We start from the raw sequence: 26,907 nt of genomic DNA, 5'->3' as shown, positions 1-26,907 counted from the left end.
AAATTTAGTTGCAGGATTTATGAGTAATTCATTCAAATACATTCACACAGACTAAGGATGTCGCATTTCTGAGAATTTCGAAGAAAGACAGCATTCCATAATACCAAAGTATTTGACACGCCATACACTATTTTCAGAAGTTAAAACTTGAACAGGCTGTTCTATTTTATGCATGCTGCCCGCAATGTTCCTGTTCATAAAGTTTCTCATTTCCTTGGCCAATATTAATCCAGCTCTTTTACCACATTATTTGCTAACAACCTACTGATATTCTGTTTTCCCACACTACTTTTTATTAAAAAAAAAATTTAAACAAACCAACTTACTGCACCGTATTATTTTTAAAAATACTTCCAGTGTTCATGAATAACTGTTATCGTTTTCTTTCTCATCCCAGGTACATGATGCGTCATCGCACCAGGAGACGTGGTCGCAGCGTTGACTGCTCTGTTCAAACAGATGATGACGAGGACAAGGCTGAGACTGAGCATCCAGTCCGCCGAAGACGTTCCCGTTTCTCCAAGCACTCAGAGTCCAGTGCAGCTGGCAGCAGCACCGCCGCTACGTCCACTGCAGCTACCGGCAACCAAACTGACACCTCCAAGATGGTTTCTTCCAGTATTGCCATCCAGACCATCAGGGAAATGTCTTGCCAGACAGAAGTGGAGCACCTAGGCAGAGTCTCCCCAGCAATTCATGTGACAGTACCTGACCCCAATAAAGTAGAGATTGTCCACTACATTTCGGGACCTGAGCGTACCCAAAAAGGACAATCTCTAGCATGCCAGACTGACCCAGAGGCCCAGTCACAGGGCGTTGTAGCTCCCCAGCTCAGTGTACCAACCACAGTCAGTCCGTATTCTTCCTCTACCAGCGCTGGAACTCACCAGTCTAGTTCTGCCGACCTTTTAACCCAGCAGCGCCAGCAGCAACACATTGCAGCAAATGCAGCCAAGTTTGATCGCCGCCGCCCTGACCCACTCGACATCAACTATCAGCCTCACAACCACCTCCACAACGAGTCAATCTCAAGCATCATCCGGCAGCAGCAGACAGCCCCAAAATCTCCGCAAGTCCTCTACTCTCCTGTCTCCCCAGTGTCCCCTCACCGCCTACTGGAGACTTCTCTGTCTAGTGAGCGTCTGAACAAAGCCCATGTCACACCTCAGCAGAAGTCCTACACAGCCGAATCTCCCCAGAGGCACCCTTCTGTCCCCCGACCCATCAAGAGCACCCAGAGGTCCATGTCAGACCCCAAGCCGCTCAGCCCCACAACAGACGAGCACACCAAGGCCAGATTGTCCCTGTATCAGCAACAAGCACTCCAGAGTCAGGTAAAGTCATCCAACCCACCCAACTAAATACACAGTCAGCATCATTGAAAATGATGGGAAAATGATGAGGACTAAATGACAAACACTGATGACCTTTTACAGCCTTGAACAGGGCGTTAAAAATCCACATTATCTTCCAGCTAGACTGTAGTTCAGTAGTTCCACTCGTTTCTGTTGCACGGTGGAGTCAAAACTTGCAAAGGCATTAATATTGAATGGTCATTCTACGTTGCCCTGTTTTTATTTTGTGAGTTATATGAATGTTTTTTGTGGATGTACATGTACAATGACTACATCCCTTTGTTACGGACTTTTCAGATGCTTGTTTTGTTTTCTGCGTTGTTATTGAGTTTACACCTCCTCCATGTAAAGCAAGGGACACCTACTCTATGAAAACAATAGCTGCTGTGTAAAGTGGAGTCTAGTTTTTATTCTAGAAAGCTTGTGATGAGCAACCATCCCACAAACCACCTCAATATGATTAAACTAGGCAAAGAATAAATGTTTCTGCATGTTACCTGATATGTAACTAGTTATGATTACTAGGTTTATGATAAAACCAACACTTGTGTCATTGTGATTTTGGAATCCAAAAACGCTTACCTCTGAATATGGTGCAAGACAGCTATATCTTAAACAACAAGAAATGTACTTCAAATCATATTAATGCCTAGAAAAGGAATACATTTAAGAAAAATGCTTAGTGATGAAAAAGAATGTAAGATGTAACTTTCTTTCAGCTTTAGTCGGCCCAATTTAAAAATGTCCTCTAACACAGGAGCTATCCATTTCCACCCTGTTGACATTGTCAAATCAGCCCTAAGTGTTTGTAGCATTAAGGGAGATAAAGGACACCATGCAGTCCACTATGAGTGTGCCTTTTATATCCTTTGTTACAATGCCCCCCCTTCATCATCAACACTTGGTCATAACAGTTGTTACAGTGTGAACGCTGTAATGAATGACCCCTTTAATATGTGTACATGTCGCACACAATGCAGTATTTTCTCTCCTTACACTGTGAGGTATTAGTTGGAATGTATTTCTACTACACGCTACAATTAGGTGATTAATAGGTCCCTGAGGGGATTTATTTTTACGTTGACGCCTCCACGCAGATTGACATGATAAGCAGCACATGATACACTGTGATCTACAAATTACAAATTCATATTGCAGCTATCATCTTTGGCAGAAGAAAAACAGAGGTAGATATTGTACACACAGGATTAAAATAAACTTAATTTACATTCATTTGATGGTCACATTATTCATGACACTGATTATCTTCAAGAAAACACTGACTCAATTGAAAAAGATACAAGTGCTTGGCTGGTTTTTGCAGCCCTCAAGTATACCGTATTGTAGCAATCTTGGAAATCTAAAATAAGTAGAAATATGTATCTAATGGAAATTACTGTTGAACAATGACCATTAATGCATGTAGCCAGCCTCCAGAAAGGATGTATAATCCAGAAGAATTATCATGTTATTCTGGACATGAATGCTGTTTGAAGTAAGCCAAGTTCCACCGTCTAAATGCAGTGAAACTTTAACATTCACTCTACCACTAGTCTTGTCATTCCTAATTATTTAGAGATTATACAGTATATTTTAGTCAAAACTCTAAGTAGCACAAAAATGTAATGGATCCTTAAAGCAGCAACTCAGCAGTGGCATTAGTTCCCGATTGAACTTCAAATGGGTGCAAATTTAATGTTTTTGTACGTCTTCTAACATAAACTCCGCTCTTGTTTCCCGTTGTCCTCGTCTCTCTTTGTCTATGTGTGTCTCCTTTGTCTTCCTTGTATGTCCCTGTTGTTGCATCCTTTCCTTGTTTCTTCTTTTCCTTGACCTTTTTCTCTTTTTGAGTTTTCCTCCTCCTTTTTCCTCCTATTCATTTCATCTGTTTATCACATGTTATCTTCCCATCACCTTCAACACCCCTCTCTGTAAATCCCTTTATACCCCCTTTCTTTTCCATCCTTTTCTCCTTGTGTGTCTTTGCATTCCTTGCTGCCACTCCACCTTCCTCATTCTCATCTTTATATATATATCCCATTGTTCTTCCACATTTTCTTTGCTCATGCCTTCCTGTCATTAAACCTGTCTCTTTCCTCAACCTGTTTTATTTGCCTTCCTCCATTTCATATTCACAAATTCCTTTACCATGGTATACATTGGTCACAACCAATTCCTTTTTCCTCCCCAATCCATCTCCATTCTCCTTTGCCCTTCCCATATTCTCTTACTCTCCCACTCCTCCCTCCCTCCCTCCCTCTCTCTCTTTCTCTCTCTCCAGCTGGCAGCCCTACAACAGAGCTCACTACTCCGCAAGGTCAAGCGAACCCTGCCCAGCCCTCCTCCAGAGGAGACTGTTACATCAGCTCACCTGCCCATGATGACACCCACGCTGCAACAGGTCTACCTGCCCTCCGTGCCCAGCCTCAAGCCCAGCTCCAGGTCTGGCCTGGCCGCTAAAGCCAGCCTCCTCAAAGACCTCACCCACGAACTGAAGGCCGTTGAGCAAGAGTCCACCAAACTTAGAAAGCAGCAAGCTGAACTGGAGGAGGAAGAGAAAGAAATTGATGCTAAGCTGAGATACCTAGAGCTGGGGATTCACCAGAGGAAAGAGACACTGGTCAAGGAGAGGGAGCGAAGAGATATTGCCTACCTAAGGTGTATGGGGGACACTAGGGACTACATGTCTGATAGTGAGTTGAATAATCTACGTTTAGCAGCTGCAGCTGCATCGCACGAGACCAATGGACTACTGACAACTAGGCCAAGTACTGCCCCTCTGAGCCAGTTTACCAGCGACCTCAACACGGCAGCCCAGTATCCCCCCACCTCATCTTTCCTTTCCTGTCAGTACCCCCAGAGCCAACCGGCAGCACCATCTCAGCAACCGAGTATGCCATACCAGTCCTCAACATTCAACCAGCCTCCTTACCCAACAGTGTCACAGTCACAGGCACTGCCACAGCCCACACCCCTTCAGAGCCATGCCCCACCTCCTGGACCTTCCTACCAGTCTCAAACTTCCTATCCTTCCCACACCTACCCCCAAACTCAGCCCCCATACCCCCAGACAGACATGGGGATACCAGCTGCTCCTCAGCCTCAGCCCCAGCCAGGGCATACAGGTTTTGGGCCTGCTCCACCCGGTCAGCCCCCATACCCCACCCACAGCTCACCCTATCCCAGCGCTGTGTCCTCCTACCCCGGCCAGACCACCCCATATCCTGGGCAGCCCCAGGCTGATATTCTTACAGTTCATCCAGGAAGACCAAGGCAGACGTCATTAGCCGATCTGGAACACAAGATGCCCACTAACTATGAGACGATCAGCAACCCCACAGTTGTGGTCACCACCACAGCCCAGGATGCTGTCTATTCCAGTGCAGCCCCACCATATGGTCAGTACACTGGAACAACCACCATGGCAAGCTCATATGGGCCCTATGGCTCAGCACCAGTGTCCAGCGGCTATGGTGGGTACTCTACAATGCCCCCCAGCACGTATGGCCAGTATACCTCAACCTCAGCTAGTTCATATGGCCAGTACACCACAACCACTGCTAACACTTATGGCTACACCACCACCACAGCAAGCTCCTATGGACAGTACACCTCCACAGTTTCCAATGCCTATGGACACTCTGTAGACAGTCCTTCCACCTACAGCACAGCAGATGGGATGTATGGGGCTCCTGGCTTAGAGCAGAACATCCCAAGGAACTACATGATGATTGATGATGTAAGCGAGCTGACGGCAAAAGACGGGCTGGGCACGACAACAGGGGACATGATACATCACGGCAGCAGCGGGCGTTACCCGGGCGACATCCACGGCCACAGCAGCACCACTGGCAGTACGACGCGTGGGGGAACTGGCAGCTCCCCTTATGGCCGGGCACCCGAGGAGGAAGCAGCGATGCAGGAAGAGCTGTACGACCACCATGGCAGGGGTAAGAGCAGCTACAGGCACGGACCTCTAGGGGGCAGCAGCAGCAGCGTGAGCTCTAGCATGGGTGGGGGATCCCCCTATTACTATGACTACGACTACAAATATGGCAGCCTCCGCACTGGGGTACAGAAACCTTTGTCGTCATCCAGAAGCCTTCTGGCTCCTGCTGTCATGTCTACCAAGCGCAGCAAGCACAGGAAACTGGGGAGTATGGAGCAAAAAATCTCCAAGTTTTCTCCCATTGAGGAGGCTCGGGATGTGGAGGCAGACCTGGCCTCCTATTCCTCAGTGACAGGTGGGACTTATCCCTCCTCCCACATTCGAGGGCGCCAGCTGATTGAGGATTATGGCTTTAAGAGGACTTCTTACGACGGCGGCAGTGGCATCTCTCATAATAGTCGAAGCTATGGTATGATGATGGAGGAGGACGATCGAATTTACTATACCTCCACTGGCCGGTCCCGTTCCACTGGCTATGGCATGGACAAGATTTCAGCCAGGGACTACTCTGGGTATCGCAGCCGATCCTATGAGAGGGACGATCGCTCCTATCGATCTGGCTACAGCAGGGGGCGCCACCCAACTCGCCAGTACTCTGAAGAGGAGAGCCCACTCAGTCCCTTGGGGAGGTTCATGGGTTCTGGGCGATCATCGAGCTTAGGTCCCGACCCATATGACAATCGCAGCAGTAAATATCATTACTATTATGGCCAATATGGTTCCAGCCACTCGCTGCCCGACGTTCAAGACCACATAAGGGACCTTCCCAGGACGCATGTCTACAAATCGGATGACACATACATTATTGACGATTATCATTGTGCTGTGTCAGACAGTGAAGGTAATTGTGGGAATTAAATGCCCACACAGTCTCACTATCTACTACTGCCCCCACCATTTATATAAACGTCCCCCACCCACCCAGAGGCTAGGTTTAGTCAAGAGAAAGAAAAAAGAGCCAGAGATAGCTGTTGCATGCTGATGTTTTCTTCTTCCTGAGAGTCACTTGGAGCTCTCTTATCAGTGGACTGCTGTCTGTCTGTCTGCCTGCCTGTCCGTCCTTCCGCCTGTTCGTCCAGTCGTCTGTCTGTTCGATACTCGCATGGTTCTTCGGCGTGGTCGTTTTCGTCATTCGCCACAATCTGATTCACTTGAAAGGTCTTTGCACGACACAGATGCATTCTTTTTACAGGGTCTTGTTTTTAATTGTCTTGGCACTGATGTTTTGTTATATGTGTTTCGATGTATGAAATGTATGTCTGCACTGCAAAACTGTTTCTCATAAAAGGTGATATATTCAAAATGAATCTTTAAATAGGCATTGTATTCATATTCATTAAAGCAATATAACAGGAAGAACATTCAAATGGTTTGGCAAGGCATTTGTTAAAAGCATAGGTGTGAAACTTTATTTAATGTCACTGGCTTTAACTTTGAAACTTGAGCATAATAACAGCTGCCAGGACAGACAGTTTTGCAGTGTCTATTTTATGCTGTTTATATGGTCTTGTATTGTGTGAAGCCGACATGTGAAGTGTATACTGCATGGTTATAAAAGGTTTATTTTTATTTTCTTCCTTTCTTTCTGTGTCTTCCCCCACCTACCCTTTTCTTTTGCATGCGGTCGGTCTTCTTCTTCCCGTCTTCCTCCTTCTTTCAGCCTGCATGCCGCTGTCTCCAAACGACATGGAGATTGACTGTGATCTGCTCTCGGTTTCCAAAGCCTACCATCTGGGCCAAGAAGAGACAGACTGGTTTGAAAAGCCACGGTCCAGTTCTCGACACTACGGCAGCAGCCACTCATCTGGGAGGAGTCGTCACGGAGTCAAACACACCTACCACGACTATGATGAGCCTCCTGAAGAGGACCTGTGGCCCCAGGATGAGTATGGCCATGGAGGACGACACTCGTCATCCCGTGACCACAGACATCATGGCAGTTCTAGCCGGCACTCGGCCTCATCACGTCATTCAGATGAGCCCAGGGCCTCAAGGTCATCTAAGGGTCACCCCAAAGACCCAGCTATGCGGCACGACCCTTCAGGCCGGTCTTCATCTTCTGGAAGGCGCGGTGAGTCAAGGTCTGGAGGGTACCACTCTTCGGACTACTCACGGGATCCATCTGGACACCATCACGGCCAGCGCTCATCTAGACAGGGGGACCCACACAGGTCCTCACGCAGCAAGTCCCAGGGGCAAGTAGACATGCAGGGTCAACCACCAGGTACATACAATGCACATTTACACCTAACGTGAAATCTTACATGATATGTATAGTAGGCAGGGAGAGCACACACACTGAACTAACTGCATGTGATATTGCCCTCATGATATTCTTTTTTACTTGTGTGTACACATCAGGGTATCAAATTGGATAAATTAGACCATAAGTGAAATGCTTGAAAAAGAAGGTGAAATTTAAAAGTGAGAAGTTTGTGAATGTATCACACAAACACAAATTATATTTTGTAAACTATAGCAGACTCTGAAATGATTGCAGTAATAATAGGCGGTGATCCTTGGATTTGATCCCTCTCTTTTTTTTCTTTTTTTTTTTAAATTATTTAGATCGGAGTCCCAAATACTTAATAGTCCCTGTCGTTAAGACTGAGTTTGATACTCTTTCACAATCAACTGTCACCTCGTGGATCAGCAGTGTTTAACTATAGCAAGTACACATTCTAAGGAAATATTTGCGTGAAAGCAGCACTATGGCTGTGTGCGTAGTAGTGTACTCATTAAATCACCAGTTGGATCCTTGCTCAAATCCTTCATTGCATGTCATTGCTTCTCCTGTCAAGTCATATTGTGTGCAAAGTAATACGAAATCGAAATGTCATAGTAATAAAAATTAAATGTTTAAATACTGGTATCCTCGATCAGAAAAATTAGATTTATAAAAGCAGAACTTGGTTAGAGACAAAGCAAAGGTTGCAGGTGATTTGACTGAATTCCTTTGGCACATATTCTTGTGTGCTGGCAATTAATGAACCTTTATACCATTTAAAGCCTCTGAGGTTTACAAAGTGAAACAATGTGACAATGCCATATTAATTTCATTGAGTCAAATTTAAAACAATAAACACACCTTCCTACCTACATCCAGGCTCCTCCAGATCAGGCAGCAGCTCTGCCCGGGGTCAGGGCTCCGCTGTGGGGCCCACAGGATCAGGTCGACAGGGTGGTCCTGGCTCCCTGACAGACGGACCTCCAGGACAAAGGACTCAGCTACAACAGCAAGCCCAGACTTCAGCAGCCAGGCCAGGACAGCCCGGTGTCACAACAAACATGGGCCCTCAGCAGCAACCCCCAGCCTCAGGACAAGCCATGGGTATGGGAATGGGCATGGGCCAAGGCCAGGCTAAGCCCGGGCAGATGGGACCGGCAGGTGGACCCATGGGCCAGACCAGACAGACAGGTCCAACAGGAACCACACCATCCAACATGGTGAGTACAAAGAGAGAGAAAGTGACTCTTTCAGCAGAGCATGGTATATCCTGTACTTGTGCATACTTCCTCTGCTAGTGCATTTTCCTTCAGTACTAACATATACCTCTCATTTGCACACCCTTTTCTCTTAGTATTTTAGAAAATGCTATGGCTTGAGGTAACAAACTTGATTTTGCATTTCCCGAGGTCGCCCACTGTAAGAAATCATTTAATATTGTGACAAAAATGTCTTTATGATGTGTTAATGTAACAAACCAGTTCGCTTCCCTCTCATAAAACTTATTCTATCTTATAGCCTTTCTTCACATTCGTCCCTTTCATCTCTCCCACCAGTTCAGATACACTTATAGAAATACTGCAGTGCCTCCGCTGGCAGGCCTTATCTAACACTGTGATTAACACAGAGGCAGCTGATAACTCAATGTGGCTGATTCACTGTCTGCTAGACGCTGCAGAAATTGGCACTCAAAAAGTCCCCCTGGAAAAATCTTTTCTCACCCTGCATTTACTCCCTAATCATAAATCCATGTTAATCAATTTTTCCAGTTGGAGTGTAAAAATCTGACTTTCACAAAACAACATAAGACCACTCAAAGATTGTCTTTAATTTATATATGGAGGTGTTCAAAGTTCTTGAAGTCACTGTCGCTATGCCAGTTATTGCTTACTACAGTATTTATGATGTGCCTCCACTACTGAGTAGCTCTGGATTTTCATATTGCTGCCTTGTTGTACTATCAGGAGGAAGGAAATTATTCATATGGTCTGATATGAAATTATGCAGGAACTGGCCTTGGAAATCATTCTGAAAGCTCTGACCGGAAACCATAAACAGTAAATAGAATTTGTCCTATGATTATTATTCTGTCTGCAAACTCATTCACTTACACTCTTATGTTGAGTCCATTGTGTAATTAAAAAAAATGGATTAAATGGCTGTAAATAATGAAATGCTGGGAGCTGCATCATGCATCATAATGCATCACCTCGGGTTTGCTGCAGTTAAATTGAAGTCAGTGGGAAACAAACAGAATATTATGGTTATGGTTATTTGGCATCATTTCTGTCAGTTCAGATTTGTTTAAGGTGTTTTTTACATATGAGTGACAAAAATTAAGAGTATAAAACGGAGAGTGATCAAAACAGAGCCCATATTTCCTGCGTTCAGACAGACCCTGCTGTTACAATGATGGATATCAAAAAAGGTCTGGTCTGTATCTTTCCTGGAGCTGTTCTCTCTTACAGCCACAGTAGTTTAGTCCTCAGATATTGAGCTGGGAAATAAAAAATAAACAAAAACAGGGACTCTAACCAGCTCACAGTGACACAGCAAATCTCAACATTTCCAAACCAGTCCACTCAGACAGAGAGAAGACATGAGACAAAGATGTAAGATAGCAACATATATAAATGTTCACAGGGAGTCAAAGCAATCAATCAACTAAATTAACAAAATAATTTTTATTATTGGGATACCAACAATAAATGCAGATTTGAATGATAAACACAGCAGAGGATGTTGCTCAACAGCAGGAACTGACCTACAATAATGGATGCAAATGCAAATTATTTCAAATGATTTTTTTCTCATAGGACAAATATCATCCATATACAGTGTGGTATGAAAGATCAGTCAGTCACTGCCACGTTTGTAAGGTTGACTTCTCCATTAAGTTTGTATTTAAAGGGGAAAATCACTCATAGGAGAGTTCAATGTCCTGGTCCTGGTCATCGCCATGTTGCAGTGTCTCACTACACCTAACTCCCACCTAACATGAATGGTGGTTCATGTATCTGCGGAAATGTGACATTGTAGCTACGACGACAACCCAGACCCTGTACAGACCCTAACACTGTAGCTTGACATGCACCTCCCCAGAAATGAAACTATGTGTTGTGGACCTCAAGAGCTGTGATTGTTCTGCTTGGTAATGTGTGTGTTTCCTCTTCTTTTTCATCTCTGCAATTTCCGAATTGATTGTTTTGGATCAATAAAGATGGAACACATTGAGGAAAGGTTAACCAAGGAGGTTAAAAGTTTCAGTTGCCAGGAAGCAGAAAGTGAACCAGCAAGTAAACAAACAAACAAAAGTTTAGCACAAAGGTCTATGGGGATTTTGAAGCTATATTCAAGAGGTCATTAGATGACCCACAGGTTTTCACCCTTCTAGCTTTGCTATTTGTTTTGGGTTTAAATTTAAAAATTCACCTAAATAGACTGTATATTGGCATAAGAATTCTGGATCAGAGAAATCACTTAAGTGTGACTGTCACAGTGTCTAAATATATGTATTTCTGTACAAGCAGCAGCTTTCACATAGTAGTTAAACGAATCAGATCCGAGCTCAGTTCATGAATGAACTTCTGAGCACAAGGGAGCTCAGCTTTTTCAAAAGGAATACTCAGATTGACATTTGAAAAAGTTGACACCCATCATTCACTCAGCTGTCACAACAAAGTAAGAGAGCAGCTTTCTTTGCCATCTTCTGTCTGTTTCTGAGTCTCTTATCTTTTTTTCAGTCTTCTTCTCCTCCTCTCTTATCTCTTGGTGTCTCACACTCATTCAGGTTTTGAGTAAACACAGACGAAGCCAACATCTCTCTTATGTTTGTGTGTCACTGCCGTTGTGAATACATGCAATATTTTCCCTCATTGTCTTCCGATTTCCAACAGTTTTATTGTGAAACAGGGTAAAATGCTGGCAGGTTTGTGTTTCTAAATGATAAGCTTTGTGCGTTAACCTCCCTCTTTCCCTTATTTTCCTGCTCTCTCTGCAGACCAAGATCGAGACACCTCCTGCAACAGCTATTGGAGCCAAAGCAGCGCCCGTCATGGCCTCAAAGGCTGCCCAGCCCCCACTCACAGGCATAGGTACTGTACTCCCACCACTCCCACGTCTTGCAGCTGCTGCCCACTGTGTCTGAATTATGTAACCACTTTGTGCCGTTTCATCTAATCTGAGATTAATCTGCAGATAATCCCACAGTGGAAAACACACAGAAGGGGTTTCACTTCATGGCAGCAAATCAGCCTGAATGTGCCAAGTCTCTACATACTGAGTTAGTGAGGAGATGAAGTAGACAGTTTCTTTAGTAGTTAGACTGTTGTACTAAACAAGTGGTGGGAAGGAAACCCTGCAGAGCACAGTTTAATACTTAAACAAAAGTAATTGGTCGATAGTGTTTTTTGTCCCATTTGTGAGGACGGCACTCAGATGTGGAGAAAGATTAATGTCAACATTATTGACCAAAAATAAATCATCACTCCTGAAGGAACTAAACAAAAAGGGCTGTGGAAATTAACATTAACTAACATACAAAAACTAGAAAATACCAAACAAAACTCACGAACAAGGAGGCAAAAAGAAATAAAGGCAGTGTGAACAGACTTGGCAGAAGGGCTGAGGTTCACGACAGGACGAAACACTCTAGCACAGGACAGCGGAGACACAGGTAATGGGGAACCAGTGGAAACAATCAGAGGTCAGGGAAGACAGACAGGTGACACATGAGGGAAGGGCAAGTGACCTGAAACAAGAGAAGAGTTACTTTTCAAAATAAAACAGGAAGTCATGAGACCAAAAATGAGAATGAGGCAAAACCTCACAGTGGTGTGACACCATTTTACCAACAGTAATAGACTGTACACTTACAGTGACATAATACTCCAGGACAAGGAACAACTATTTTGACAACTGATGGACTGAACAATGGACAACTGAATACTATCAATCAATACCAAACAAATCACTGGTTCCAGTTACAAGGGGGAACAGTAATTTCATCATTCTTCTTTGACACCGAGACAAGTAGCTTTCAGTCTGCTGGTCAGCTGGTGACAGGATGAAGTCGAGCTGTAGATCAGCAAACAGGAAGCCTGTGTATGTTGATCCAAGCAGCTAATGACTAAAAAGGGCAATAAACTGCTGGAAAGCAAACAAATCTTCAGATTTGAACAACAGAAATGAACATGGAACAGATGAACCTTAGGAATATTACACCTACAGTGACGCCGTTTCATATTCTGCACTGGATCGATGTTTTCCGTCCTCTATCCCTTCATCCTCCTTTCCCTTTTCCTCTTTCTGTTTTTCTGCCCAGGCTCCAAGGCAGCTCCCAGACCTGGAGGTATTGGCAGTGCAGCGGCAGGTCAGCCCGGCATGGAGGGAGAAGGCATGTTTTCTAAGATCCTGCCTGGAGGAGCCGCTGAGCAGGCCGGCAAACTGGGAGAAGGTACAGCCGCCAAAAAGCAACCCCACCACTTAAAAAGCCATCTGGCTGTAATCTAACGAAAAACACACAAAAATATATAGCACAAGTCATTCGAGCTATAGATAGCACTGCTCCACCTTGATGATAAGCCACTAATAGATCCTGAATAGGCTTAAGGATTCAAGAGACCTTTAGACCTCAGTTTGAAGTGACATTTCTTACTGGACAATCAATCCGAGAATTATAAAGGCATATATATAGGGATCATTCCAGAGGCCTCTTCATTCATTAGATCAGTGAGATAACTGTTAGCAGAAACAGATCGTGCTGAGGAGCTTAAACATACGGAGGTCATAGCTCTGGTTGTTGAAGTCATTTTGTCCGTATGAGGGTGTTGACATTTACTTTCTGATTTGAATCCAGTTTTTGGACATATACTTGACCTGTTTTTGTCTTCCAGCTATCTCCGGTTTTGGCAAGAAGTTCACCTCTTTGTTCTGAGGTGCTAAGATTAAGGTATGTATTCTTTTTTCTTTGCTTGCTCCTATACACCTCAAAGTCAGACATGTGGGTTTTACAATAGATGATAACTAGAATTAAAAACACATCGTAACTAGGAAACTGGATGATCTTGATTTTTTTTCTTCATTTATCTTACCATAGAGTTTGTACCTTTTCTTTCAAGCAGTTTGTAGAGAGGATTTTGCAAATGAACTCACTTTGATTTATTGTCCACATAGAGACATACTGACATGATGTGAATAAAACAGGAGTACTCCCTGGTCAATGACTCATGTACAAAGAAATGAACACATTTCTGTCTTTCTTCAGTAACCATCTAAAACAGTCAGTTTAAAAATAAATCTGTGACATGCTGCTAGTTCAAAGTCTACTGGGATGTTGACAGATAGCTACAGTGCGTTTTGTGTGCTCTTGTAGGCAGGAGAGAGTGGGCGGCTTAAAGTGGTTTAGAGCAGGCAGCGCGTTCTAAAGTGGTGTGTTAATGTCTTAGTGTGTTCTTCTCTGTTTTGTTTTGTCGCGCTAGCTGCGCTGCATGTGCAGGCTGATAATATAACTCATTCCTACTGTGGCACAGAAACTCTCAAACAGGTCGTGTGTTCACCCAGTCGGCATTCAGCCGAACGTCACAGACAACTTGTTGGATGCACATACAGTAGAGTGTGCTTGCTACTATAGATCTGAGGTTATTGATCTGGATGTGACTTCTGTGGGTTTAATTCACTTGAGGCTGGACTTCAAACATAAAAGCAGACACAGGTCTTACACTTTAACTTTTTAAAATCCCAGAACAATGAAAAATAAATAAGACGGTGACAAGCAGGCCCTTACACAGCCATCCACATTAAATGTTTAATCACTGAGTCTGTGCTCTAAACGGTATGTAAAAATCAGAATTAACACAGCTTTGAACATTCGAGTACCCTGTCACACTAATGCACTTCAGACGAGAGCACTTCATTTTTTATGACATCGTCCTGTTGTGTTTGATTGTAAATGAATGTCCTGGTTTTTGAAATTAAAAACATTTTTCTTGCATTTGCAGGACTATGAAAATAAATAAATAAATAAAAACAACAACAATGACTTGAGGCTTCGTACCAGAAAAACCTGCAGACATCCCCTTGCTTTTTTTTTTTACTGGAAGAGAGAGATAGAGGAAGGAGAGAGGGGAACGGAGAGGAGAGCTGAGCACACTGGTGAGTACTCGGAGTGTGTTCTATCTGCTCAAGGTTTCCTCCTGTTAAAAAGGGTTTTCTTGCCATCTTCACTTTAGTCCTTGCCCTGGAGGTTTCAGGCTTTGGTTTCTGGAAAGTGGCTCTGGATTGTTATTGACACTATATAAAGAAAACTGAAGTGAATTGAGTGCAACCTGCAAATTACTGAAATGTTACAGTGCTTCAGTGGAGAACTGCATGTCAACAATCTGCAGGTTTCCATTCCCTGGTGTAAGTAACTCACCATCAGTCAGTGGGAATGATCACTAAAATCAGCTGCTGTGACTGAGCCGCATGTTTAGTTGCAAAAGTATCTGGATCAATATAATGCTCATAAATATATGAGTCATACGTAACAAACAAGTTGGCTGTTTGAAAGGAGCACGCATCAACAATGGAAACCCATCCACATTCAGTTTTTACTTTCCTTGAACCATAGAAATGAGTTGGCCTCGTCATGCATGTGTCTATGTTTGAGGTTGCTTCTGTATCATTACCCTTCAAGTCAGCTGCGTTAGGCGTCTCAGAAAAATCAATTATACTAATTCCCATTTTAATCACAACTCAAATCATTCGTCAGCCCTAATAGTGCATGAGAAATTACTATTATACCCAGTGTGACCTTATGGTGTTAGAAAACTAATGGTGCATTCTGGTAACCCTCATAAGGACACCACACGTAAGAAAGACATGGACAATGACTTAAGTGGGAAATAGTTGACATTTAATGTCCACACACACTGTGTAGTGTACTAATATTTTGATTTCCGTGTAACTTGTATCAGTATGTGGCTAACAGATGCAGGGGACACAGTAAATGACACATAAGTGTGGTTTCTATCACACATAGCTTATCACTGGTTTATTTAGTTCTCTTGTGCTATCTGTATCTGTATTTACAGGTTTATTTATATGTTTCCTGTAGAAACAGATGCCCCCATTGTTAAAAGCCCAGTGTGTTGGTCATGACTGGTCATATTCAATGACCTGAACAGGAACCACCCATCCTTCTGCATTACTTCCACTAGTGAAACACAGACGTATGGGTGGGACAGACATTCAAATGCAAGAGTGCAAGTGTTTTATTCAGTGGTCATAAAATTAATGATTCCTTAGACCCACTGTCAGATCCTTTGGTGCACAGGTTTCATTATAGCCAAGAGTATGCAGACAGTTCCTGGAGGATGAAGCAATTAATACCATTGACTTGACCCCATGCACATCTGACCTAAATCCAGTAGAACACCTCTGAAGCATCATCGGACCACCCAGTGGTGCCAGGCTGCACCTTAGACTGTTCAGTAGCTCAGTGCTGCCCTGGTCCAGATCTGGGAGGAGATACCCCAGGCCACAATAGGTCGTCTCATCAGGAGCATATTGTCTTTTTTAACCTGGATGGTTACTGAAAGTGACTGCTGTAGGAGTTAGGTGTGTGAAGGCTGCTGTAGTGGGGATGTTGTTGGAAACTTTAGTTTTGGGGGTATGTTCCTTTAATTTTCCATTCACTCGTGAACAATCCCCAGACAGACCTAGACCATAATAAATAGGAAAATGCTAATGTTTTTTCCTCTTTCAGCCAACAAGGACTGGAATCATCTGGATGCTTCATGTCTCAGGCCTGAGCACATACATGCTGCTTTCTCTGGCAGGCCAGACAGTAAGTTACCTTTAACCGTTCCACCTCTACAAAACCATACTGAGAAACGTTTTAGATATTCTCTGCTGCACTTTACCTACTCTTGAGGACATTCTGTTTAGGAGGATGAGGCATCCAAAATGTACAGAGAGCATCATGGGACACAAAGATCTAGTGTTGTACTGATTTCAAATGCATGTATGTTAATGTAAATGTTAACCCACAATGACTTTTTATTTCAGTTTTAACACTGTTCTCTGCAGCATGGGTGACAAATTGTTTGCACACTGGATGAAAAACTAGACCTTAATCTTTCCCCTAAGAAAGAATTCTTACACTCTGAGCTGATCACGTTGTCTGCAGGACATGTGTTTGTCTGTGACTCTCCATCTCCATATCTCAGTTTTTGTCACGCAGAGACAAGCTGCCTGTTATTTGTTCCTCCAGCAGCCTGAAGCCAGTGTTGTTGCTGCTTTTGCATTTTTGCTGCTGTTGTTTTTACAGTGTATGTCTGAAACTTCCTGCAGTCAGCTAGTCCAGAAATGAATCGGCAAAAGTTGGTCTTGAGTCAAAAGAGTGGGAGTGAGTTATGAAATCACAATGAAATAAAAACGTCCAAATAGGTTTGTAGCTCATTTAGTCTCATGATGAACCGAATAAACCAAACAGGCATCAGTGTTCGTTTGATTCATCGTGAAACTCTGAGCCTCACAAAGATGTTTGACTGGTTATATGATTAGTTTCGTTTGGCTGGACTTCATCTTGAAAATCTAATAATGTTCAAGGAACATCTGTGAATCTATTTATTTTCGCATTGATGGCAACGTCACAGAATTATTTTGGAGGTGTGACGAACAGCTGAACACCTTAAGGCATAAATATAAACCACTGAGGCAAACTAAATTCAAAATGAAATAAATGAAAGTGGATTTGTAATGATGTAATGTACAACATCATCAGAATCCAATTAAATTTGACCCCATATTGTCTGTGTCATGTGTCATTGCCACTGCACAGTGACACAGTATGTTTGTGAAAGAAGCTGTGACCAGTAACGTTGTAAAATTGGATGCAGACGTGGAAATGGGTAAAAATATGAAATCAGGTCTGTTCACTAATGCAATAAGTGAACCTAGAAGAGTGACTGAGTTCTTCGGTTTGTTCTCTAGTGTGTGAATGAATTCACCATGCATTGTGCATGCATGGTGAATTCATTTGAATAAGTTAATGTAATGCTACACTGACCAAGCCACAACATTAAACCCACTGACAGGCGACGTGAATATCATTGACCATCTTGTGACAATCCAGTCACAAGACTGCGAGATGATCCAAAGGCCCCCACTAACAACATTGTTTTCCAGACACCACAGGAGAACCCTCATAAGGCTCACGTCCATTCTCTGATGACTCACAACTGTTTTGAAAGTGTAAGAGAGACCTACACAATAATCGAAAGGTGGTCATAATGTTATGACTGATCTGTGTATATTTCACACCTTAGGAGTGATTTAATGTAAAGTGGTCATGTGTGACTAATCCTTAGGAGACACGTCTGAAGAGGATTGCATGGCTCGTGGCTTTAGGTGCAGATGTGTCTTATGTGAGTTGAGGCAGCAATGGTCAGAAAATCTGTTCATATTTTTTCTCAGTGGAAGTGAAGCCCTCTGCCTTGGCGCAGTGTGTTGTGAGGCTTTTGATGCACCATGGGGAGATGAGCAGGTGGTGATGTAGCTGTATCGGGGAGTGAGCACAGCGTTGCATATGTGCCATCAAGGATAATACTGAGCCTGGACCATGTGTGTTTGTGGGCTGTGCGGCCATGAACTGACTAATTGCCTCATGTGACTGCTGTGTAGGGACCTCTCTCTACATGGGTTTCTCCCAACTCCCTCTGTCAAATGTTTTTTCTCCTCTTTTGTTCTTCTTCTGCATGCATTCTGTCCTTTCTGCCCTTTGTCTGTCATTCCTACTTTAAGCCCTTCCATTGCAAAAAAAAAAAAAAAAAAACATCTCACTCTCTCTGCTAGTATGTGACACTATGTGGACTCAAACTCAAACTATGTGTATTCATGCGTTATTCTTCTCTGGGAAGGTTTCCTCAAAGGCTGCAGGAATTCATTCATTCATCCAGAGGAGCATTAGGATGGTCACACACTGATTGGGCTTGACTCACTTTTAATCTTCCAGTTCAGCTTGAGTGTTAGTTTTCTTTCACACCAAATTATAAAAGATGTGATTTTGTGCACTGATAAATGGCATGCGGGCGCAGGAAAGAGGATTCATTAATCTTCCTTTATGTCCTTGGTAAAATATGGCTTTGATTCTACAGGAGGTCAGAGGGTCAAGAGATGTTTAAAAGACACTGGGATAAAAGAGAACCTGGGCCATGTGTTGTTCAAAGGGGTTGATTATGTCAGTGCTCAAGTGTTCTGTCTGTTTGCCCAGCAAGACCGAAGTAATGAAGAAGTTTGTGACTGCAGGAAGAAGTCAGTGTGCAGTTGTCAGAAATACACAACCGTTGTTAAGCATGTGCTACAGCTGTGCTATTTTTATAAAGAAACGTCTCTTCCTCTGAGCTGTGACGCAAATTTAAAGTGTTAGATTGTGCGAGTGACTTCACTGCTGCGTTATTTCAGGCAGCACTGTAACATGTTTCCTTCCCATTATGTTCCCACTGGTGCAGAGTCAGCACAGGCTGATGAGCTGAGGTAGGAGTCTGTGGCCTCCTACTGAAAAAACACGTGTACAGGTTCTTCATTGTTTCCTCGAATGGAATAACTCACATATATTTCTGCTTCTGCTGTCATTATTGGTCTTTGTTCTTTGATATGTGACACACTAATTACACGCATGCTTGACAAAAGAAAAATACCGTCCTGCTGTGAACTGTGTCCACGCAAATCGCTGTGGATTATTTATTTATTTTTTTTAAAAAAGACAAAATGTTTGGTTTTAACAGATATCTTTGTCAGGATTTTATGGCAAATACTGACAACATGATTATAGTTTTTATTCAGCATCGATGTGCTGCCACAAATGGTGGCCAACACTAATTACAATGAATGGAAACATTATAGTGTCTATTATTAAGTCACCTTTTTCTTTATGGAAAAAGAGAAAGAGTTTTGTTTTGGCAACATTTTGTTACGTAATTAAATTGTGTGCACTTCAGAGAAAAATGCAAAAGTTGAGCTTCTCTTCACTTTCTAATGAGTAAAGTGTCAGTTGGATGACAGTCCGATACACTGTATACAGTCAGTAGTGGATTTCTGAGGCTTATACTCCCTCTAGTGGACGGCGTTATATTACATCTTTATCACATACTCACGCAGTACGTGTCTACAGTGTAGACCCAGTCAGCTCTGAATGGTTGCTGCACACAAGCTGTACGTCCATAGCTTTACAATTTTCATAGATGTGAAACATCATTATTTCTGGCTGTTGTCAATAAGATCAAGAAAACTGCAGGCCACTGAAGCCTTAATCATGAAATGTCATGTGTCCACTACTTTGATCGAATTCCCTACTTCTTTTCTTTTTCTCAGATCATTCCATGTCCATTTGAACATCTTCAGAAGGACTGTCCTTGTCCATCCAGGATGCCCCTCCAAAGAATCTGGCTTGACCGAAATACTGCAGAGCCCCTGGACCCAAGCTGCAGCAGTTATATCCTCCCCTCCATTACAAAAGAGCAACGATGGCTGCAAAGAAAACAGGGGGCGTTTATCAAAACCAAGTATGCACCAAGTATGTCTCTGGAGAACAACAGGACACAGCATGTCCATCATGGAATAGTAACAACAGAGTACTTGATGACGTCTCCCAAATGCATTCTGAGGATACCTGTGGATACCAAGTCCATAAAATGATAAAATCGGTCATACTTGGACAGACGCGTACTTTGAATTGGAACAGTACCTGAGCTGCAACTGATGATGTTTTACAAGAACAGAAGAGCAGGCAGGAACGCGCATTGATAAACGCCCCAGGTTTTGGTTTTGCTTTACATATACCAGAGGTCTACACAGCTGGAGAACATACGTGGAGGCAAAGTCCTACCTTAGCCCTGCGCGTGGATTCAACTCTTCAGTTTCAATGGAAGGAAACAATGGAAGGTTGCGACTCTACTCTCATATGCTGATGGCTCCACAGTTTATATGAGAGCTGCTTGGTCCTGTTAACACAGTCCTGTGCTCCAACTAGTACCAACAACAACAAACCAGCCTCTCTCCTCTTTTCTATTTCTTATCAAAGTAGAAAACAAAAATAGGGAAAATGTACTGAAACATGCTGAAGTATGTCAGGTTTTTCTGGTACCTATAAGACCTCTTTGTTACGTGGCCGTACACTGAAAACGTAATGGATGGATTTAAGAAATGGAAATGCCACACTGAATGAATAAGACAATGATAACGATGTAGCCAACACGGAACCGGTGTTGGCGTTTCTTTCCATGATTTGCTCTGTTTCTATCTACATTCCAGATTGGAACTGTTCCCTTCCTCACCTTTCTGCGTTTCTTGAATGCTGATTCTTTCTTTCTTTCCTTTTTTTTATTTCTAATCCTAGTCCCAATAATCCACAATTTGCCATGTCTTTAAAGAAGTGTATAGTGGATTTAAAAAAAAAGAAAAAAAAAGTAGTAGGAATTTGAAATGCATGGAACTTTATATCCAAGACCTTACACTGTTCATCATTACTTAACAGAGGCCATAAAGACACTGGGAACGGCATCATATAGGTAGACGACGTAAATAATAACCAAGAAGAGAGATTACTGAAGCAACACGCGGGAATGAGAGGAGCCTTTTATTTTATTGTGTTTTACAGAAAATATTTGACTGGTGTGCTGAATGAAGCCGAATACGGTTGGGTTGTTTTTCAGCCTTTACAAAGCCATTAAGACAACATTTACCTGCAGTGCTTGTGGGCATGGGTTATCTCCAACAGCTCCACGAAATTTGGCTCCCAAATATTTCTCATGTAGGTGGTTGTCATTTTCTTTTCTTCTTCTTTTTTTTATGTGTGTGTTCTCGTTCTTTTTTTCTACTTTCGTTTTGTTATCCGCCTGGTTTTTATTTTGCAGGTTACCAATATCGCCTTAATCATTTTTAAATGTTTTATTTTCATGTAAAAGTGGCATACTTTGTAATCACATTTTTCATCACACTCTTTTTTATGTACTAATATCAGCTAGAACACTGGCCACAGAGAGATTAGTTTATATTTTTTGAATTAACATTGTTTTTGATAATTGTTTGTGATATAATTTATTTATTTATTTATTTTATTTTGTAATGTAATGTTACCTTCATCAAGCCCCCTGTCAATTTTCTGACTTTAATTTATTATCAATAATTATAAAAGCAATAGAGTAAGAGGTAAGAAGGCAAAGAGCACAATCTTGTGTCATTTTATTAGTTGGTGGAATAGAAATGTGTTGCCTCCGTCTGTCTAACTTACAACCGATGTACTGCTCAAGTCTGACTTAAAAGTACCACAAAACGAACTCTAATGTTGTACTACTGCTGTACTAATACACCAGAGCACAGGAGTTCACCTATAAACCCTGAGGATGGTACCACCCAGATCTTTTCCTCCAACCAACGGTGAGACTTTGGTGTCGTCAATCAGCCCGTCGGTGGATCGGAGCGACACACTGCTTACATTAGCCAGCTGGAGTGTGATGTGAACGCACTGCAGGGCAGCAGAGAGGCACTGAAACGCAGACCAGTCACCGCAGCAGCAGAACTGGACTCGGCTTCATCACCTACAGGGGTTTGGGTTTCGATGTGATTCCTCCGAGACTCCGAGGTGGACGTTCATTGGGAGCCCGCAAGAAGCTCCTCACACAAGTGTGTGTCAGCATGTGTCTTCACTGTCAAACGTGCACAGCGCACATGGAAGCACACTCAAAATGGTGTCAAAGAGAAAAAAAAAAAAACAAAAAAAAAGAAGAAGAAATCAGTGCTCATGTGACTTGAGGAACCAAAAATAACACACTTGGTTGTGTCACCAAGTCACTCGCCTTTTTTTTACTTTGAGTTTTCTATGGTGGCGCCGTCCAGACCTGCAACCCAACCCCAAAAAACCTCTATCACAGACTGTCAGTTGTCAGTGGAAACTTCTCAGGTCAGTGTTCTCCCTGCTGTTGTTCCTGCAGTGCATTGTGGGATCTGCGGTTCGGTACTCAAAACGTACTCTGTCAGGCCAAACATTGCGAGGCCTTCAGCAAAACCAACCAACTTCTGCTGTATATTGTCTGTGTGAACGCTCGCTGGGAACCTTCGCATGCTGCCCGGCGCAGAAAACCTCAAAGTCACCTCTATATTGTTCTGTTCCTAATGTTTGTATGTATGTGTGTGGGGGTTCTGTATGCGTGTATTTAAAAAAAAAAAAAGAAAAAAAAAGAAAAAGTAAAAAGAAAACCATCAATCGATGTGGAAAAGAAAAGAAAACACGAGTTCAACCACAACAAATATGGCGGGCAGAAGAGGCGACCTCTCATCTCCAGTCGTTCTATGCAATGAATCATATTTGGAAAAACAGAAACAATAGGAGGGAAAAGGCAAGTGAAAAGCAAACGGGAAACAGTCACACAGTCATCGTTAATCACACCTCAGTTATTCTAGTATCATGTTTGCTTTGCTGTGATATCAAATGAGAAGACTTACTGTGTTTAAAATAGGTCACCTGTAAAACTGGAAATAACAGGGAGGGTCTGGAGTTTGTTCATGACGGCCGCAGAACTTGCACCTGCTTGGCCCTGGAGCTGGAAGAATTGATGACGACAGCGAGAGCCTTGCATGGTTTCTTCAAAACCAAACAAAAGATTTATTTTGCAGTGAAAACATGCTATGGTTTTCTTTTTGGAGAGCCACCTAGTTAAACAGAAATCTAAGGAAATTTTAACAAAAATATCAAGCGGAAGCAGGGAAATATCTCAGTTGACATGAACGCTTCCAGGCAGCTGGCAGCACAGAAAAGTAGTCCAGAGAATTATATATACATATATAGAAAAAAATATATCACAAATTTAGATTATTTATATATAATACATATACATAGAGACATATTTCAGTATATTCCCTAATATGGTCGGTGTCTGCTCAGGGGTGAAGAAGAACAAGAGAGGTTCCTTTTATTTTATTTTAAATGATCAGACTCAGAGTTTGGGATACTTAGCTTCCAGATTGTGCTGTTGTTATTTCTGCGTGAACCAAGAACCACAAATATTGAGGTCAAACGCAGAGATCGCAGAGTCATAATACAGACGACTGTACATCATATAAATTCTAGATTATTACTGACTAAAGAACCTGCTGTGGTGCGGTCCTATTTAAGACATTCCTATTTGGTGCGTGAGCAGGTGTGAATGTTTGAAGTTGCACTGCCACAAGAAGCCAACAGATAAGATTTATAAGCTAAGTACACTGTGTTATCTGCAGTCCTTTCTTTAAATTGGAAACCAACCGGCAGCAAGGTTGTTATAAAGAAGCTATTTATGGAGATAGAAAAGGTGGCTTATGCGAAGATCCTGTAACGACTGGTTGTGTAAAGTAGCCGCGTATATATTTTTTTGGGAAACATTTATCAGATGACTCATCTATTTAAGAATTTATTTTATCATACTGAGAACCGGATGTAGGCTAGCTAGCAAGAAAGAGATCTAGGTTGGAAATCTATAGAAGGAGTAACTATGTTTATACGGATGTTAACTACTGCTCGACTTACACTCAGCCTTAATAATAATAATAATGGTCAATAATCAGAACAGGACCATTTTTTGTTTCTGAATGTGGCCAAACAATGTGTTAAACTAGAAATGCTAACGTGCTATCGGCTGAGCAGTTTTTTTTTAAATAGTTCAAATATCCATCTAAGACTTCCCCCGTTCAATCTATGACATTTTTTTGACTCCGTAGAGTTAAATTCAGAGTCTGATTTGTCTGGTTCTGTCTGGATCAGTTACTTTGACTTCAGTTTTACATTGCACAGCTGGTGCATGTGGCCCAAACTGTCCTCACAGGAGAGGTCCCAGGTACACTGCCCCAGATCACTGAGGTCACTGAAAACTAGGCGCGGAACAAACGACGTGAACGAGAGTTTAAAGTCACCCAAATTAACACCGACTCCCTCTATTGTGTGTCGTATGTTTTTGGAAGTTTGTAAAAAAGTAAAATGTTCAATAAATAAGTCCTCAATCACTTTTGCCTCAGGAAAGCACACACTAAATGCAGCATCGTGATGGAGACGTTCAAAAGGCAGAAAGGAACTAATTGTAAATGGGATCGTGAACACTCTGCGGCACAGGCACGATCCAGTGGCTGCTGTCGGCGAGAAGGAGCCAGTCATAGTTGAATGGCGCAGCCAGGAGCACAGAAATAATAAGAACTGTGTCAAAACGTCTTAACGTCATGTTTTATTTTGCTCCTGCGTGAATACAGCCACCGGAGGTCACTTAAATATGCATAGCAGCAAGGGCTTTTATACTACAATACTGGTCACTGAAGAAAGCCATCCTGTTACTGCCCTCTAGCCAGTCGTGGTCTCTGTCTATATTCTGCGTGATGTCTGTCTATATCTAGGAATGCAACGGACCTGTTTCAGACCACAGCAATCATCAGTGGGCAAAACCAGCCGAGCCACAGCCTGGTTTTTTCTGAGGTGTTTGAAGCACAAACGTAGACGATAGCAAAGACAGATAAACTCAAAAGAGTTCATTAATAGCTTTCCTAGAATGAGGAAAAAAAAAAATCCTCAATATAAAATTCTTGTCTGTGTTATTTCAAATGACTCTATTATGGAAGAAAATTCTTTACTGGTGTTCATTCGTTTGCAATAGACAGATGAAGCCATGAGAGGTTGTAAAAGAAATGTGAGAAGGCCTGACCCGCCTTTAAATCTGACTCCACTCATCTCAGCAGTAAGGCTGCGTTTACACACAGCTGGACTGCGTCTCTGTTCTGTGGCTTTTTTTTTTTTTTCTGACTGTGCAATCATGAAAACGAAAACAAAACAGTGTCTCTGTGTCCGCTGTGTTTAAATGCAGCTTAAGATGCTTTTGGGAAATCCAGACTGTGCGTGTGTGTTCTTAACCAAAAAGGTAGCATCCAGTGCTTGTACAGAGCATCGTGCAGTCACCACTGCTCTTGCTGTTGGTCACGTAGACAGTTATCGTATAGCAGGGCCCGAGAAGGATTTTAAAATAAAAGTATATATATAAATATATATATATATAAAGTAAATGTTTCATGGGTGAGAGGTTGTAAAAGATTGCTGAAACAAACCATGAGCGATGTCCATCCGTCACAGTAAAACCATCAGGGAGCGCTTATTCATCTTTCGCCTGTAATGAATCATCAACGTTAAATGACAAGTGCATGACTTGGACACCCCCCTCCCCACCCAAACTAACCGCCCCTGTCCGCCCAGCCATCCCGTGACCCTTTTAGACCTGTCCCACCTTTGACCTCCCACCTCACGGGCTGCCGTCTCTTTTCCAGTGTAAATACCAGATAAGAACCGTCCAGAGTTCGCTCGGAACAAACGGCGACAACAACGTGTAAATGAAGGACACGTTCCGGTCCAACATGTAAATCTCCAACACGCCAACGTACCAGAACACGCACAGACACACACGTGCACGAGAGGCGTGAGAGAGGCCTTTGCGCACCAAGCGGCCACGCAAGCCGGAGCGTATGCAAGCCCGGGACTCGGTGCCCAATCGCGTGCTTTTTGTGTATAAAACCAACAGAAACTACGTAACAAACCAGAGAAGTTGTCGATTTGAATAACAAACGACAAATTGCATTGTGTGTGTATGTGGCCGGCTCGTGCGGACTGTTTAAAACTCATTTAAATAAAAGTTGTATTCGGATATGAAAAAAGAAAAATAATAAAAACATATTGGTCTGTGTAGAGTTTCTATACATGTTGTGTTTGTAAAATGAGATGACATCGAAAACATCAAAAAAAAAAAGAAAAGAATTATTCTGGCTTCCATGTAATTTTTGGGGTGGACGGATCATTTTATGGGAAATGGAGATGGAGAGATGGAGATGGAGAGATAGAGAGAGAGAGGGTGAATTGGACAAATGAGTTAAAAAAAATGAGTAAAAAAAAAAGAATTAAAAAAAAAAGATCAAATAACCCAACTGAAGGAAAGATAAGGGTGAAAATAAAATAGAGAAAAATGTCGAGAGCCTAAAAATGAAAGTGTTCCATTCACTGTTGTAAGTGCAATGAGCTAAACTTCCTGTTTCCCCATTGTAAAACCTTGTGTATGTTTCCGTGTATTCCTCCTGTAAATGGGTGTAGTAGACCTGGTGCATCATGCCATGTAATGTGATGAATGACAAATTATGACCTTACATTTCAATCAGGAAAAATAAATAAAAGACAAATACATAAAAACCTTTGTGTATGCTCTTCTTTTAGTTTTTCATTTGTATCTTTGTTAGAAAGCTGTCATTTTGATTTTATTTCTTGTGTTTACAAAACCTTGCTTCAACTATCTGACCATGCACTGTAGGAATATTATTCATTCTAATGTATCCTCACATGT

The 26,907-nt window shown here is 42.4% G+C and overlaps 1 protein-coding gene across 3 annotated transcripts in view; it reads left to right on the top strand.

Moving 5' to 3' along the window:
* Positions 1–26,756, top strand: part of bsna (bassoon presynaptic cytomatrix protein a) — a 105,132-nt gene extending 78,376 nt beyond the window's left edge. Inside the window, exons 7-16 of one of the 3 annotated variants that reach the window (XM_047570343.1) lie at positions 398–1,334; positions 3,637–6,145; positions 7,028–7,528; positions 8,411–8,751; positions 11,532–11,625; positions 12,855–12,986; positions 13,426–13,481; positions 14,530–14,683; positions 16,278–16,358; positions 19,886–26,756. In XM_047570343.1, coding sequence (XP_047426299.1) covers positions 398–1,334; positions 3,637–6,145; positions 7,028–7,528; positions 8,411–8,751; positions 11,532–11,625; positions 12,855–12,986; positions 13,426–13,466 — 4,555 coding nt within the window. In that variant the 3' untranslated portion in view covers positions 13,467–13,481; positions 14,530–14,683; positions 16,278–16,358; positions 19,886–26,756. Of the gene's footprint in view, positions 1–397; positions 1,335–3,636; positions 6,146–6,964; positions 7,529–8,410; positions 8,752–11,531; positions 11,626–12,854; positions 12,987–13,425; positions 13,482–14,529; positions 14,684–16,277; positions 16,359–19,885 lie in introns of all 3 variants that reach the window. The other 2 variants (XM_047570507.1, XM_047570426.1) reach the window with 2 other exon arrangements.
* The last annotated feature ends 151 nt before the right edge of the window (positions 26,757–26,907 follow it).

Source organism: Mugil cephalus, chromosome 1, assembly GCF_022458985.1.
Source record: "Mugil cephalus isolate CIBA_MC_2020 chromosome 1, CIBA_Mcephalus_1.1, whole genome shotgun sequence".
NCBI classification, from domain to species: Eukaryota; Metazoa; Chordata; class Actinopteri; order Mugiliformes; family Mugilidae; genus Mugil; species Mugil cephalus.
The sequence above is the reverse complement of the archived record's forward strand: the minus strand, read 5'-3'. Positions and strand labels throughout refer to the sequence as shown.